The sequence below is a fragment of the Herpailurus yagouaroundi genome, unplaced genomic scaffold (assembly GCF_014898765.1).
Source record: "Herpailurus yagouaroundi ecotype Mexico unplaced genomic scaffold, PumYag 222, whole genome shotgun sequence".
In the NCBI taxonomy this organism is placed as follows: Eukaryota; Metazoa; Chordata; class Mammalia; order Carnivora; family Felidae; genus Herpailurus; species Herpailurus yagouaroundi.
Genome location: NW_024412453.1, coordinates 3,391,660 through 3,404,545, shown reverse-complemented (window position 1 = coordinate 3,404,545; position 12,886 = coordinate 3,391,660). Strand labels below are relative to the sequence as shown.

General features: G+C 39.7%; 1 protein-coding gene across 1 annotated transcript in view; it reads left to right on the top strand.

The window, feature by feature from the left end:
* Nucleotides 1-234: 234 nt before the first annotated feature.
* Nucleotides 235-12,886, top strand: part of LOC121019813 (acyl-coenzyme A synthetase ACSM4, mitochondrial) — a 20,877-nt gene continuing 8,225 nt past the window's right edge. Inside the window, exons 1-5 of the mRNA XM_040459624.1 lie at nt 235-1,171; nt 3,447-3,657; nt 7,158-7,365; nt 11,151-11,294; nt 12,172-12,328. Of these exons, the coding sequence (XP_040315558.1) occupies nt 974-1,171; nt 3,447-3,657; nt 7,158-7,365; nt 11,151-11,294; nt 12,172-12,328 (918 nt within the window). The 5' untranslated portion in view covers nt 235-973. The remainder of the gene's footprint in view (nt 1,172-3,446; nt 3,658-7,157; nt 7,366-11,150; nt 11,295-12,171; nt 12,329-12,886) is intronic.

The following is a 12,886-nucleotide window of genomic DNA, read 5'->3' as shown; positions in this document are numbered from 1 at the left end:
TTCAAAGGAAGAAATAACAGTATTATTAAAAAATGTTAAATTACAGATGGCAGTGGGAGGTGGCTTTACCAATGTCACAAAGCTAATTCTGAAAGAGTTCAGAGTAAAGTCCAGGTCTCCTGATTCATAAAGTAAAATTACTTCATGAACCAATGCCACCATAGTACTAATGAAAATAATCTTAACAAAAGCATTAGTTAACACTTTGAAGGTACTTTTTACATGCTGGTTATTTTACACACATTATCTTATTAAATCCTCATAATAACCCTAGGAGAGAGGTATTATATTCCTCCCCTCCTCCATTTTACACATGAGAAAATGGAGGTGCAGGAAGGGTAAATGATTTACCCAAAGTCCTATTATCAGAAAGTTGCTGAGCCAGGACTTAAATCAAGGTTTCTAACCAATTATAATGAAGGACTGAGGGGAGAAGAAAGTAGGGAAGCCAGAGGAAAGGTGAATGACAGACTAAATCTTAGAGCTAGAAATAGGCATTCATGAAAATAAGTGGACTGCTTTAACTAGAAGAGGAAATTCAAGTAGAGGAGTTACAAAATACAGTTAGAATAGAGTACGAGGCAGACAGAAGCAGGGCTTGAATGTCTATTGAGGCAGCAAAATACTGTTTGTCTATTGTTTGGTTGGGGGAGAAGATAGGGACGAAAAATGGAAGCTTGGCAATTCTATAGTTGTCAGCTTTGTTTTGTTTTGAAGAATAACCTGATCACAGACAGAACGAAGAGGAGAGGTCAGTGGTAGGGAGACTAGTCCATGGCTGACTGCCACAGCCCTGAAAAAGGATGAGTGTTTTTCAGGTGTTCCCCAACTCCCTGGGGAGCACACAGCCACAAGTCCACTCCCCAGTCTCACCACAGAGCAACCAGAGAGACTAACGCTCCCCCTACCCATCTCTCCCCACAGGCTACAGAACTTCCACATCCATATCAGTTGACAAAGCCCTTTGGAAATCATGATTTTTTTCCGCTATCAGATGTTCAGATTCATTTGGCTTGCCAGGCCAACTGGCCGGTACCTTCACAAAGATCACCAGCTTTGGGCACCTCTGACTCTTGCTGACTTTGAAGCCATAAATCGCTGTGAGAGATCATTGCCTAAAAACTTTAACTTTGCTGGGGATGTGCTGGACCAGTGGTCCCAAAAAGAAAAGGTATGACATGATAGGCTTCCATTGGATGCTTGGTATCCACCTATGTCTCAGCCTTCCATTTCCTTGTTCTGTGGTCCATTTGTCACTCTTAATTCAGTTCTTTCATCCCTCTGGGTCTCCTTTGTTTGTTTTCCACTTGCTCTTCTCTCTCCCCAGGGAAGATCTTTGATCCTCAACTCCACATACTGTCTTTCTCTGGATCTTCCTCAGACCCCCTCATGGTAGTTACTCACAGAGCCCTGCCTCTTTTCCTTCATTTTCTCTTTTCTTTCATTTCCTTCAGCAGCTCTTTGTTCTCCGTTCATCTGTTCAGGCTAGCTACAGATTTATGGAAAAAACAGTAATTTGAGCTTCGGTTTAATAATAATAGTCATTTGCAAGGACCTGTGCCTCAAAAGATGCAGATACTAGATATACAAAATATTAATATTAAATAACATTGAATCAATCTTTCCTATTAAATTAAGGGGAAAGTCTTCCTTTAAGTCCATTACATCTTTAACAGCTCTTTTACACTCGTTAAACTCTCTTTTGAACAGAAAGAGCAGGTAGAAGTTGAATATCTCTAGACAAAATTTAAGGGCATACTTTATTTTCAATATATTTATTTTTCAGTAACCTATTTTTAGCAAGCAGTACTGGTTTTACCAATAATAGCCAAACACATTTTCCTTCTTAAGTAAATGTATACAAGTAAAAAGGAGTGAATGTAAAGAAAAATACAAAGAACAATAGCACAGGTGTAAACAGATCTGACAAAAGTAGTGATACTCAAATAACTAAAGATTAAGAAATACTGACCTATATTATTTCACCAAATCCCCATCACCATGCTGGGGGATTGCAAATAAGGAAGTTAACCTCATAGAAGTTAAGTTCCTTATCCAAGGTCACCAGTCCCAAGAGTACATGAGTCAGACCCTAATCTTACACCCATAGGGTAGGGATTATGATACAATATAACATAGTCATCTGGCATCTGTGCACAATGCTGTGGGAATACAGAGAAGTCAGAGAAGAGAAGAGGAGGCTGAGAAAGGCTTCAGAGAGGAAGTGAAATTGAAATTGAATTTCGAAATACTTTTTTTAAATTTAAAAATTTTTTTTAATTTATTTTTGAGACAGAGAGAGACAGGGGAGGGGCAGAGAGAGAGGGAGACACAGAATCTGAAGCAGGCTCCAGGCTCTGAGCTGCCAGCACAGAGCCCAATGAGGGGCTTGAACTTACGGAGTGTGAGATCATGACCTGAGACGAAGTCAGACACTTAACCGACTGAGCCACCCAGGTGCCCCGATTTTGAAATATTTTCTAACCAGAGAAGGTAAAAAGAGAGTTCCAGAAAAGGGAAGAAAAGAGGAGTAATTTTTTTTGGGTAATTCACAAAGTGAAGAGGTTTTTCAGACAGTGTATTTTGTAGAATCATAGGAGAAGTTTCCTTCAAAAATCCATCAGTTGATGAGCCTCCCCCAAAGGCCCACCATCCTATTTTTTGTTTTCTCTGAAAACCATCCCTCAGTCTTTTGGGTAAAAAAAAAGATGTCGGGTACCTGGGTGATTCAGTTGGTTAAGTATCTGCCTCTTGATTTCAGCTCAGGTCATGATCTCAGTGTCATGAGATTGAGCCCCAAATCAGGCTCCATGCTGAGTGTGGAACCTGCTTGATTTTCTCTCCCCCTCTCTCTGCCACTCCCCCCAGTCATGTGGGCACACGTGTGTGTGCTCTCTCTAAAAAATAGATAGATAGATAGATAGATAGATAGATAGATAGAAAGAAAAAGATGCTTTGTTCCTAATCAACCTTAGTACAACCATTGGGGTTATTTGGATGGCACAGAATCTATTTTAAGCAAGAAAGAAATTTATTGGACATAGGAGTGCTCACAAAAATGGGTTGCAAGCTGGACAGTCAGTTTCAGCAAGAACAGGAACCAGGATAGCTCCCTGGAGATATAGAAGCACCAAGAGCTCATACACAGATTTTGTTTCAACTATATTCTTTTTGTTCTTCTCAGAAAACTCAAAATCAGGGACAGAAGGTCTGATTCACCCAATATAGGTCACATGTCTCTCACTGGTGGGTGGACAATTACCCTGATGGGTTGTCTCACCTAAGCTATATTCAATAGGAGAGGAGTAGGCCCTCCAAAGACAAACTAAGGTGCTGTTACCAGAATCCACCAGCACAAGTGCTGAGAAGAAGTAATGGCAGATGTCCCATCTATTTGGTGGACCAGTCATATAAGCCTTCTCTCTTTCCCATGTGCCCATGGCCAGACAGGAGAGAGACCAGCCAACCCAGCCCTATGGTGGGTGAATGGCAAAGGGGCTGAGGTGAAATGGAGCTTTGAAGAACTGGGCTCCTTGTCCCGAAAAGCTGCCAACGTGCTCATCAAGCCCTGTGGCCTAAAGAGAGGAGACCGAGTGGCTGTGATTCTGCCCCGTATCCCAGAGTGGTGGCTTATAAACGTGGCTTGTATGCGAACAGGTCAGTGCCAATATTTAACATTTCTAAATCATGCAGAAACAGAGAGAGACTGACATTTGAGGTTTTTCTGAATTGTTAGTTCCAACTGAAGCCATGCTTACAGAGAACAGAGAAATAAGAGTTATGATGAAGAGGAACCATGAAGTAATAATAATAACAACTATTTTAAGAGGTGGGTATTGCTAAAAGAAAAAAAAAAGAAAGAAAGAAAGAAAGAAAGAAAAGAAAAAAGAGGTGGGTATTATTGTGATGCCCATTTTGCAAAAGAGGAAACTGAGGTTCAGAGAGTTTAAGAAGCTTGTCCAAAGGTACACAGCTAGAAAGCTTTGCAATTGGGATTTTTTTTTAATTTTTTTTTTCAACGTTTATTTATTTTTGGGATAGAGAGAGACAGAACATGAACGGGGGAGGGGCAGAGAGAGAGGGAGACACAGAATCGGAAACAGGCTCCAGGCTCTGAGCCGTCAGCCCAGAGCCTGACGCGGGGCACGAACTCATGGACCACGAGATCGTGACCTGGCTGAAGTCGGACGCTTAACCGACTGCGCCACCCAGGCGCCCCTGCAATTGGGATTTAAACAAAAACTCTATCAAAGCAAATGTGGACACTAATGCCTTTTCGCAGAGCTGGTTATGATGTATTTAGCCAGATAGTCCTGAATTTACTTTCTTGAATATATTTGGATTCTCCCAGATTTTAAAACACTAAAGGAAGAAAAAGCATTTTAGAATACAAGGACTTATAAGAATATGACTGCAGATCCCAGTTGGAAAACCTCTGCCTCATTCCAGGCAAAAAGATTAATGTATTCAATGACACATTTTCTATAAAAATAATAATTTATATTTTACCCCAAATAAAAATTCTAGAATTTTTTTTTTTCACCCTAGGACAGAGGTCGGCAAAAACCATGGCCTACAGGTTGGCCATCTATTTTGGTAAATAAAGCTTTAAAGTTGTAATGGCATACAGCCATGCTCCTTCATCTGCATATTGTCTACAGCTCTTTTTGCTCTACAACAGCAGAATTGCTAATTGAGACAGAGATGGGATGGTCCACAAAGCCTAAAATATTTACTATCTGGTGCTTTACTGAAAAAGTTTCCAATACCTACTGTAGAGCATGACACAATGTCTATAAATCAACTAAAGGTAAATAAAAATACTGGGGCACCTGGGTGGCTCAGTTGATTGAACATCTGACTTGATTTGAGCTCAGGTCAAGATCTCATGGTTGTGAGATCAAGCCCCATGTCAGGCTCTGCACTGGGTATAGAGCCTGCTTAAGATTCTGTCTCTCCCTCTGCCCCTCTTCCCTGCTCACACCCCACCCCCAAATAAATCAATAAACATTTTTAAAAAGTAAGAATATTAAAGGATATAATACATAGAGAACACAAGATCTTTGCTACAATATCATTAACAGAGAAAAAAATTGGAAACAACTACATAGAAATGATTAAATCAAGTTTAATAGAAGTGTTTATTGCTAGTTGAAATTATGATACCTCAAACTTGATGGGATATCATTAAAAAGATAATTATAAGGATTTCACAATGGTATTAGAAAATGCTCTTAATTACCAATTTAAATTTTATAAAAGCAATATATAAAGTACTTTTTGTATCTAGTATAAAAAGGAACTTGGAAATGTGAAACCAATTGTATGTTGGAGGGAGATTGAAAGTGGTTTGTGATTAAAAATGTACTTAATATTATTTAACATAATTTAAGCAATTTGTGAAATGCCAAGATTAAAAACAACCCCCCAGGCCAAATTATCAAAAACATTCAGTTAATTAAGTGTTAAGCAATCACCTAAGGATTGTTTTCTAATTCAGAATTATTTATAATTCATAATTCTAATTCAGAATTATTAAATCTTCTGAGTGAATATTGAGATACTTGTATTGCACCTAATGTGGCAAAATATTTCACTTTTGCTCTAATGTTAAACTCTGAAGTCCACCAGAAGAGAACATTTCCTTAACCCCCATGCTATGCACTGAACACATTCATGTCAAAAATCTACCAAGAGTACTAATAATTTCTGAGCCATTAAGAACAAGTATTTGCAAAATAAATAATCTTATATTTTTACATAGACTGCACTATCTGAGGTCCTGTAAGGTATCTCCTTGATTAACTTCCTTATTGTCATATATTTATTCATTTTCTCAAGAGGAGAATGACACATGAGAGCTTTTAAAATATATTCAATGAATAAAGTCTCTTTCTAGGAATTCAAGTCCACTTCTTCCCATTTAGCTGACTTCAGGAAACTCACCAAGAAATAAGTAGTCTGCTATAGAGTACAGGTCTGGTGAGTCTAGTAAATGTATCTTTGAATCCTGGTTGCCACTTACAGACTCTGTGACTCTTGGGCTAGTTGTCGTCTATACACTGGGACTGGTTTTAAGTGAGATAGCGGAGGCCTAATAAGTGCTCAGTGGCTGTTCGTAATGCTTTACATAAACCCTGTTTTCCTTCACTGATTCACTTTAGAAAGTGCAAACCGCCTTCCCTCTGCTTTTCATCTAATTCTCCTATATATGTCCTTCTCATAAGGAACTGCTACTTTAAAATCAGGTCCATCTCAGGCCAGTGTTTAGAATGAAGTGAAGAGGTGGGATAAACTAAACATTGCCAAAGCAGTGCCAAAGGAGTGTAGACAAACTTTGATGATTCCAGACCACTGAGAAGACCCAGGTTTGAGGGCTGACTCTGCCCCTCACTGGCTATGACTCAATCTCACATTCCATCAAATGTCAACAACTGCATGGACCTACATGGCTTTTTAGAACAGTGGTCTCCAGGCTCTTCTGATTGCACAAACTATCAATAAAAATATTTGGGACACACATCCTCCCATCTGGATATAATATTTATATTGTTCTTCTGTACTAATATAGCATGCATGTTATAAAATATATACAAAAATGAGATTAAAACAAAGAATTCTAATATCGCAATAAAATTTTTTAATTCTAATTTTTCTTCTCATCCTCAGTGGGTTACCCTGCAAAACTCACTTTGGAGACCACTGGTTCAGAGGACTGACTAAGATAATGTTCATTAAAATATGTTATGAGCTATAAAGTGCTATTTAAGTATTATATAATAATGATGCAAATGTTTCACAAAAATGTTATGCCATTATAATGCCTACTATATGCCAGACACTTACTACTATTTTCCCTCATTTTTCAGATAAGGAAAGGAAGGCACAGAGAGATCAAGTAACATGTTCAAGGTCACAAAGCTAGTAAGTTGCAAGGACAGAATTAGACCCAGGGACTATCAGAATCTAAAGCCAGTACTCTAATGATCTCCCAGTGACCAAGGTCCTGTAGGATGTCCCTGGGGACCGAGACAAGGGTAGCTAAAGGCTATAATCCACAACTCCTCTCTACCAAGCACAGAGCCTATTTCAACAGTCTACAATCTTACCTGATGGACAAGAGTTCTGCTCAGCTCAGGGCCCTCTCTCCTTCTCAGGGCTGGTCTTCATGCCAGGAACAACCCAGCTGACAGCAAAAGACATTCTCTATCGGCTGCGAGCATCCAAAGCCAAGTGTGTTGTGGTCAGTGAGGAGGTGGTCCCAGCAGTGGAGTCCATCATGTCAGAGTGTCCTGACTTAGAGACCAAACTCCTGGTGTCTCCACACAGCCAGAACGGGTGGCTCAGCTTCCAGGAATTATTTCAGTGAGTATTTTCCCCCACCTCAACTGCAGCAACAGCAATAACACCAATTACAACTGTATCTCGGAGTCTCCTTGCCTCAAGGACTCAGCAATACTATCACTCGATCCAGACCCCTTCCCATAAAAGAATCACCTAATATGGGGTGCCTGGGTGGCTCAGTTGGTTGGGCGGCTGACTTCAGCTCAGGTCATGATCTCTCAGTCTGTGAGTCTGAGCCTTACATCGGGCTCTGTGCTCGCAGCTCAGAGCCTGGCACCTGCTTCCGATTCTGTGTCTCCCTCTCTCTCTGCCCCTCCCCTGCTTGCTCTTTGTCTCTTTCTCAAATAATAAGCATTAAAAAAATTTTTTAAAGAATCACCTAATAAAATATTTTTAAGCACAGAAGAAAAGATGTAGCTCTGCCTCCGTTTCCCTACCTCCTGCTGTGGCTTGTTATGAGTACACTGCATGGCTTGGATTTAGCCTAATCCTAGATCACCTCTCCCACTACTCTCCCTGCCTTGATTCCCTCTCGCCACCCTTTAATTCCTCAAACATGTCCCACTTCAGGGCCTTTGTACCTGCTGTTTTTTCTGCCTGAAATGCTTTTCCAATGTCCTCTTCACAGCTGACTCCTTCCTGTCAGATTTTAGCTTGAATGTTTTATTCTCAGTGAGATTGTCTCTGACCACCCTATCTACAGAATTCCAAACCACTCTATCACATCATCCTGTTTTCTTCATAGCAGTCATTACTATCTGAATATTGTGTCCAGTCATTTTTCCCTTATATACTGTGTTTTTATCCTCTGCAATAGGGGTTGGCAAAATAGGGTCCATGGGCCAATTCTGGCTCAGCACCGGTTTTTGTAAATCTTATAAGAACTGAGTAGAGTAGTTGCAACAGAGACCATATGGCCCACAAATTCTAAGATATTTGCTGTATGGCCCTTTATAGAAAATGTTTGCCAAACTCTGCCCTAAACTGAGCTCCAAGAAGACAGGGGCACTGTTGATCTGCTTGGTTGATCACTCTATCTCCAGTTCCTACCATACAGGTGATACTTAATAAATATTTGCTGAATGAATGAATGAATGAACAAAACAGATCACTGAACCTTGGTTTTACTCATATGTAAAACAGGGATAATTATACTGCACATATCTCAAGTGTTGTTTTGGGGATAAAATAAGCTAATATGTGAGAAAATATTTCCTCAACAATAAAAAAAAAGAATAGAATGTTAATTAATGGTATTATCCTTCAAAGAGCTATTAAATACAATATTTTTTAAAAATTCTTCCAGAGAAGCTTAAAGAAAGAAGACATGAATAGGGCAGTGGTGTGTGTGTGTGTGTTTGCTGATATGAAATTTTATCCTACTAATTAATGCAAACCAAATTCCTGTTTTTAGTCAATCCCAAAATTCTCTCCCAAGGGCTATGCCAATGAATCCTGTTTGTGTCTTTTATAAGCTGTGTACCCTGGGATAAGTCAAGTAACATCTCCGAAACTCTCTCTTATCCAAAGAATGGGGATAAGGATAGTATATACTTCACTGGGTTGTAAAAGAATTAAATGTGATGAAGCATGTGAAGTGTTTAGTATAAAGCCTGGCACATAGTAATCTCTCCACAAATATTATAGTAATTATAATTACTCATATTATTTTCAGTTAATAAAGTCATTCGGCAGTGTAGCGATTCCCTAAGGTAATAGCACCCAGATTATTTGAATATGCATCTCCGTCAGTAAAATATTTTTAACACTCCCACAATATGTGCATATTAATTTATAAATCATATACATGTGTTTTTGGTTATTATACAAATACCAAAAATAAATACTTTAAATAATAAATACAAGAATGCATATAATTTGAAGTCCTCTTAGTTTCTTCCCCATCTAGGGTATCTTATATACCCCTAACGGCAAGCACCCCTACTTCACAGGTCCCTGCCCTAACCAACTCTGCAATGTGCCATTGAGTCCCTTAAAGGTGCCCAAAAAATCAGAAGAAAAAGGACTTTGAATTCACTGAGAAGCAAGATATCCCAAAATTTAGTGGCATAAAGCAACATTTTATTTTCTCAAGATTCTGTAGGTCAGAAGTCCACACAGGGGCATGTGGGTGGCTCAGGTGGTTAAACGTCCAACTTCGGCTCAGGTCATGATTTCACAGTTTGTGGGTTTGAGCCCCACATCAGGCTCTCTGCTGACAGCTCAGAGCCTGGAGCCTGGAGTCTGCTTCAGATTCTGTGTCTCCCTCTGTCCCTGCCCCTCCCTCTCTCACACTCTGTCTCTCTCTCTCTCTCTCTCTCTTTCAAAAATAAATAAACATTAAAAAAAAAAAGTTCACACAGGCCTCAGCAGAGGCAGCTTACTCTTCTCCATATCAGCTTGACTGAAGCTCAAGGACCCAAGGGGGTTCACTCACAAGTCTGAGGCTCTGGTGTTAGCTATTGGCTGAAGCACCTCACTTGTCCCATACATGCCCTCTGTCTCCAGCAGGAAGGTCTGAACGTTTTCCTATGGTGGCTGCATCCCCCCACCCCCGCCCCAGTGAAAGTGAAAACTACCAAGCCTCTTAAGACCTAGGCTGAGAAGTCAAAGAAATTCTGCCACACTCTGTCAATCAAAATTAGTCATAAGGCCATCCCAGATTCAAGGAGAGAGGACATATGCTCCACTCCTCAGTGAGAGAATGGCATTCTTGTGCAGGGTGGGAAGGAAATGTTGGAGCTGTCTGTGCAGATAATCTTACACAGATACTGTTATTATCTATTCATAGAATGCTCTTGGCTTTAGTAATAGGAGACCCAACTATAAGTGGCTTAAACAACACAAACTATTTTATTATATGACAAGTAAGAAGTACAGAGATAGAGCCAAATGAGAGTTGGTTATTCAGTAGTTTGATGAAATTAGCATGAACCCAGATTCATTCATCTTTCCATCGTGCTATCCTCAGTGTGTCTGCTAATCCCTCCTGTGATCCCAACATGGCTAGAGTTGTCCCAGACATAATGTACTTTCACAACAATATCCGAAGTCCAGAAAACAAGATAGGTGGGGTGAGGAAAGGCAGCATCCCTTCCTCATGACTCTTTAAAATAAGGAAACGTTTTCCATAAAGCCTTTAAATCTCATTGACCATAACTGCAACATGTACCATCCCTAAATCAGTCTCTGGTACAAGAATTAGCATGATTGGCTTAGGATAATCAAGATTCACCCCCTAGAGCTATATAAGGAACAGTCTCCCCTGCCTGATACCTGAACAAAGTCAGAGTTTTATCAGTGCAAGGAAGAAGAATGGGATGCTATATGGTAAGAAGCTGTGTCTGTCAGCAATATTGAAGATGCTGAACAAAAAGTATTAAAAAGTTTGATTCAAATGCCAAAAGATCTTCCTTTAAATCATAAAAACTCTTGAAATGTTAATAAAAATTCACAAAGATTCACTGATTTTTAAAAAAATCATAGATTAAAAGAAGCACTGAGAGAAAAAGTTTAAATACACATCCTTTTGCCATTGATTTTGAAAGTCTCTTGGTTATCTATGTGACCTATACAAAGGTGGCACTTAAAAAAACAGACAGGTGAGTTGTTAAAGCTTAGTACCTATCTACAAAGTCCCTTTAAGATTTCTTGAGAATTTCCTCTCAAGGAGGCTTTGGATTACGTTTTGTTCTATTAACTGTTCTCTGGTATCAAGAAGATATATATATATATGCAAATATATATAGAGAGAGATAAACTGGTCTTCCATCTTCAGCCACTATGTTGGGATCCATATTTTACAGATCTGCCTCTGCAGAGCACAGCTGTGTAGAAACAGGAAGTCAAGAACCAATGGCCATTTATTTCACCAGTGGGACTACAGGTGCTCCCAAGATGGCCCAGCACTCTCAGAGCAGCCTTGGAATTGGGTACACCCTTTGTGGAAGGTAGGAAGGAAAACTGTTTTTGTTAAATTCTCCCCTGAGCCGCCCACATGTGTATCCAACTGAGCTGACACCACCACTTGGAGGGTTATTGGATTTCTCCAATATAATGTCTACAAAACAGAACCCTTGATGCCCCTGCCCAACCCTAGATCAGTAAATGGCACCATCTCACCAACTGATCAAGCAAGAACTTATGGATTAAATAGGCGATGGGAATTAAGGAGTGCACTTGTGATGAGCACAGGGTGATGTACAGGAATCACCCTTGGCCACATCTCGATAACCATATGTCTGGCTCCTTCTCATTGCCAGAGAAGCTCACCCACCCAGAAAGGCCTTCCTAGATATCTTAAAGCTATCACATTACCTGTTTTATTTTCCTCAGAGCACTTATCACTATTTGATATTATGATACTGATCTATATTCATTCATTTTATTGTGTGCTTGTTAGCTATCTGTCTTACTGAAGTAAGAGCAGATATCTAGTCTATCTCACTATGCTAGGCAGAACAGTGCCTAGCATATATTGACACAATAAATATTTGTTGCTTCAATGAACAAACCTAGAATATCATGCCAAACCCAGCCTCCCTATTTTCATATTACCTAGGATTCTGAAGAAGTTCTCTAACAAAATAACAAAAGTGGGAGGTAGAATAATAGCTCATCCTGCCTTCGGGTTTCTTTTGATCTTTCTCTGTAGCCCCTGATGTTCTGGCCAGTTCTCAAAGACACCAGTTTGTTTGCTTTTCTGTTTTTGTTTTTGTTTTGTTTTGCTTTTTGTTTTGTGGGATTTCTTTCTTTCTTTAGCTTTGTTTTGGGTTTTTTTTTTTTTTTTTTTTTTTTTTGGTCTTGTTGCTTCTCCATATCACTTAGGTATTGGCTAGACCTGAAGTCCTCAGATATCATATGGAACATGTCTGACACTGGCTGGATCAAGGCTGCCATTGGCAGTGTGTTTTCATCCTGGCTTCAGGGAGCGTGTGTCTTTGTACATCGGATGGCCCAGTTTGACACCGACACTTTCTTAGATGTAAGTCATGACTTCTAGCTACATCTCTCCCTTGTCTCCTCTAAAACTACAGAGAAATAATTCTTCAGAATATAGTTTCCTGGGCTTGTGGAAATAATTCCTTTTTAAGAACTGAAGTCTCCAGGGATTTGGCCTTTGAATGTATTTAACAGAGAGGAAACATCCACAACACTCTCAGGTATAAAATCCACTCTTGTGCTTCAAACTGTTCAGGATTTCTAATGTCCCACTGAGCATGAGATTCTAAGTAACAGATTAGAAGTCTCAAGTCCAAACAAATCTTTGGTTCTGACTCAGTGAAACAAAAACAATAGGTGATAAATCCCAAACCCTGTGTAGAGAAGACTAAAAGGTGGGGTCACCTTTCTCCCAGAGCAGCTCCTTCCATTCTCCCCTCACCCTGAGCTTCTCACTTTGTTATTCTCAGAACCCAATGTTTGTCTTGAAATCAGGCATGTCCCTCCTTTTCAGCCAGAGACAGCTAGATTGAGGTATCAGATTGCTCTCATTTCTTTAGCCTTTAGAAAGATGTGATTCAGGCCAATTATTTTTCACCCC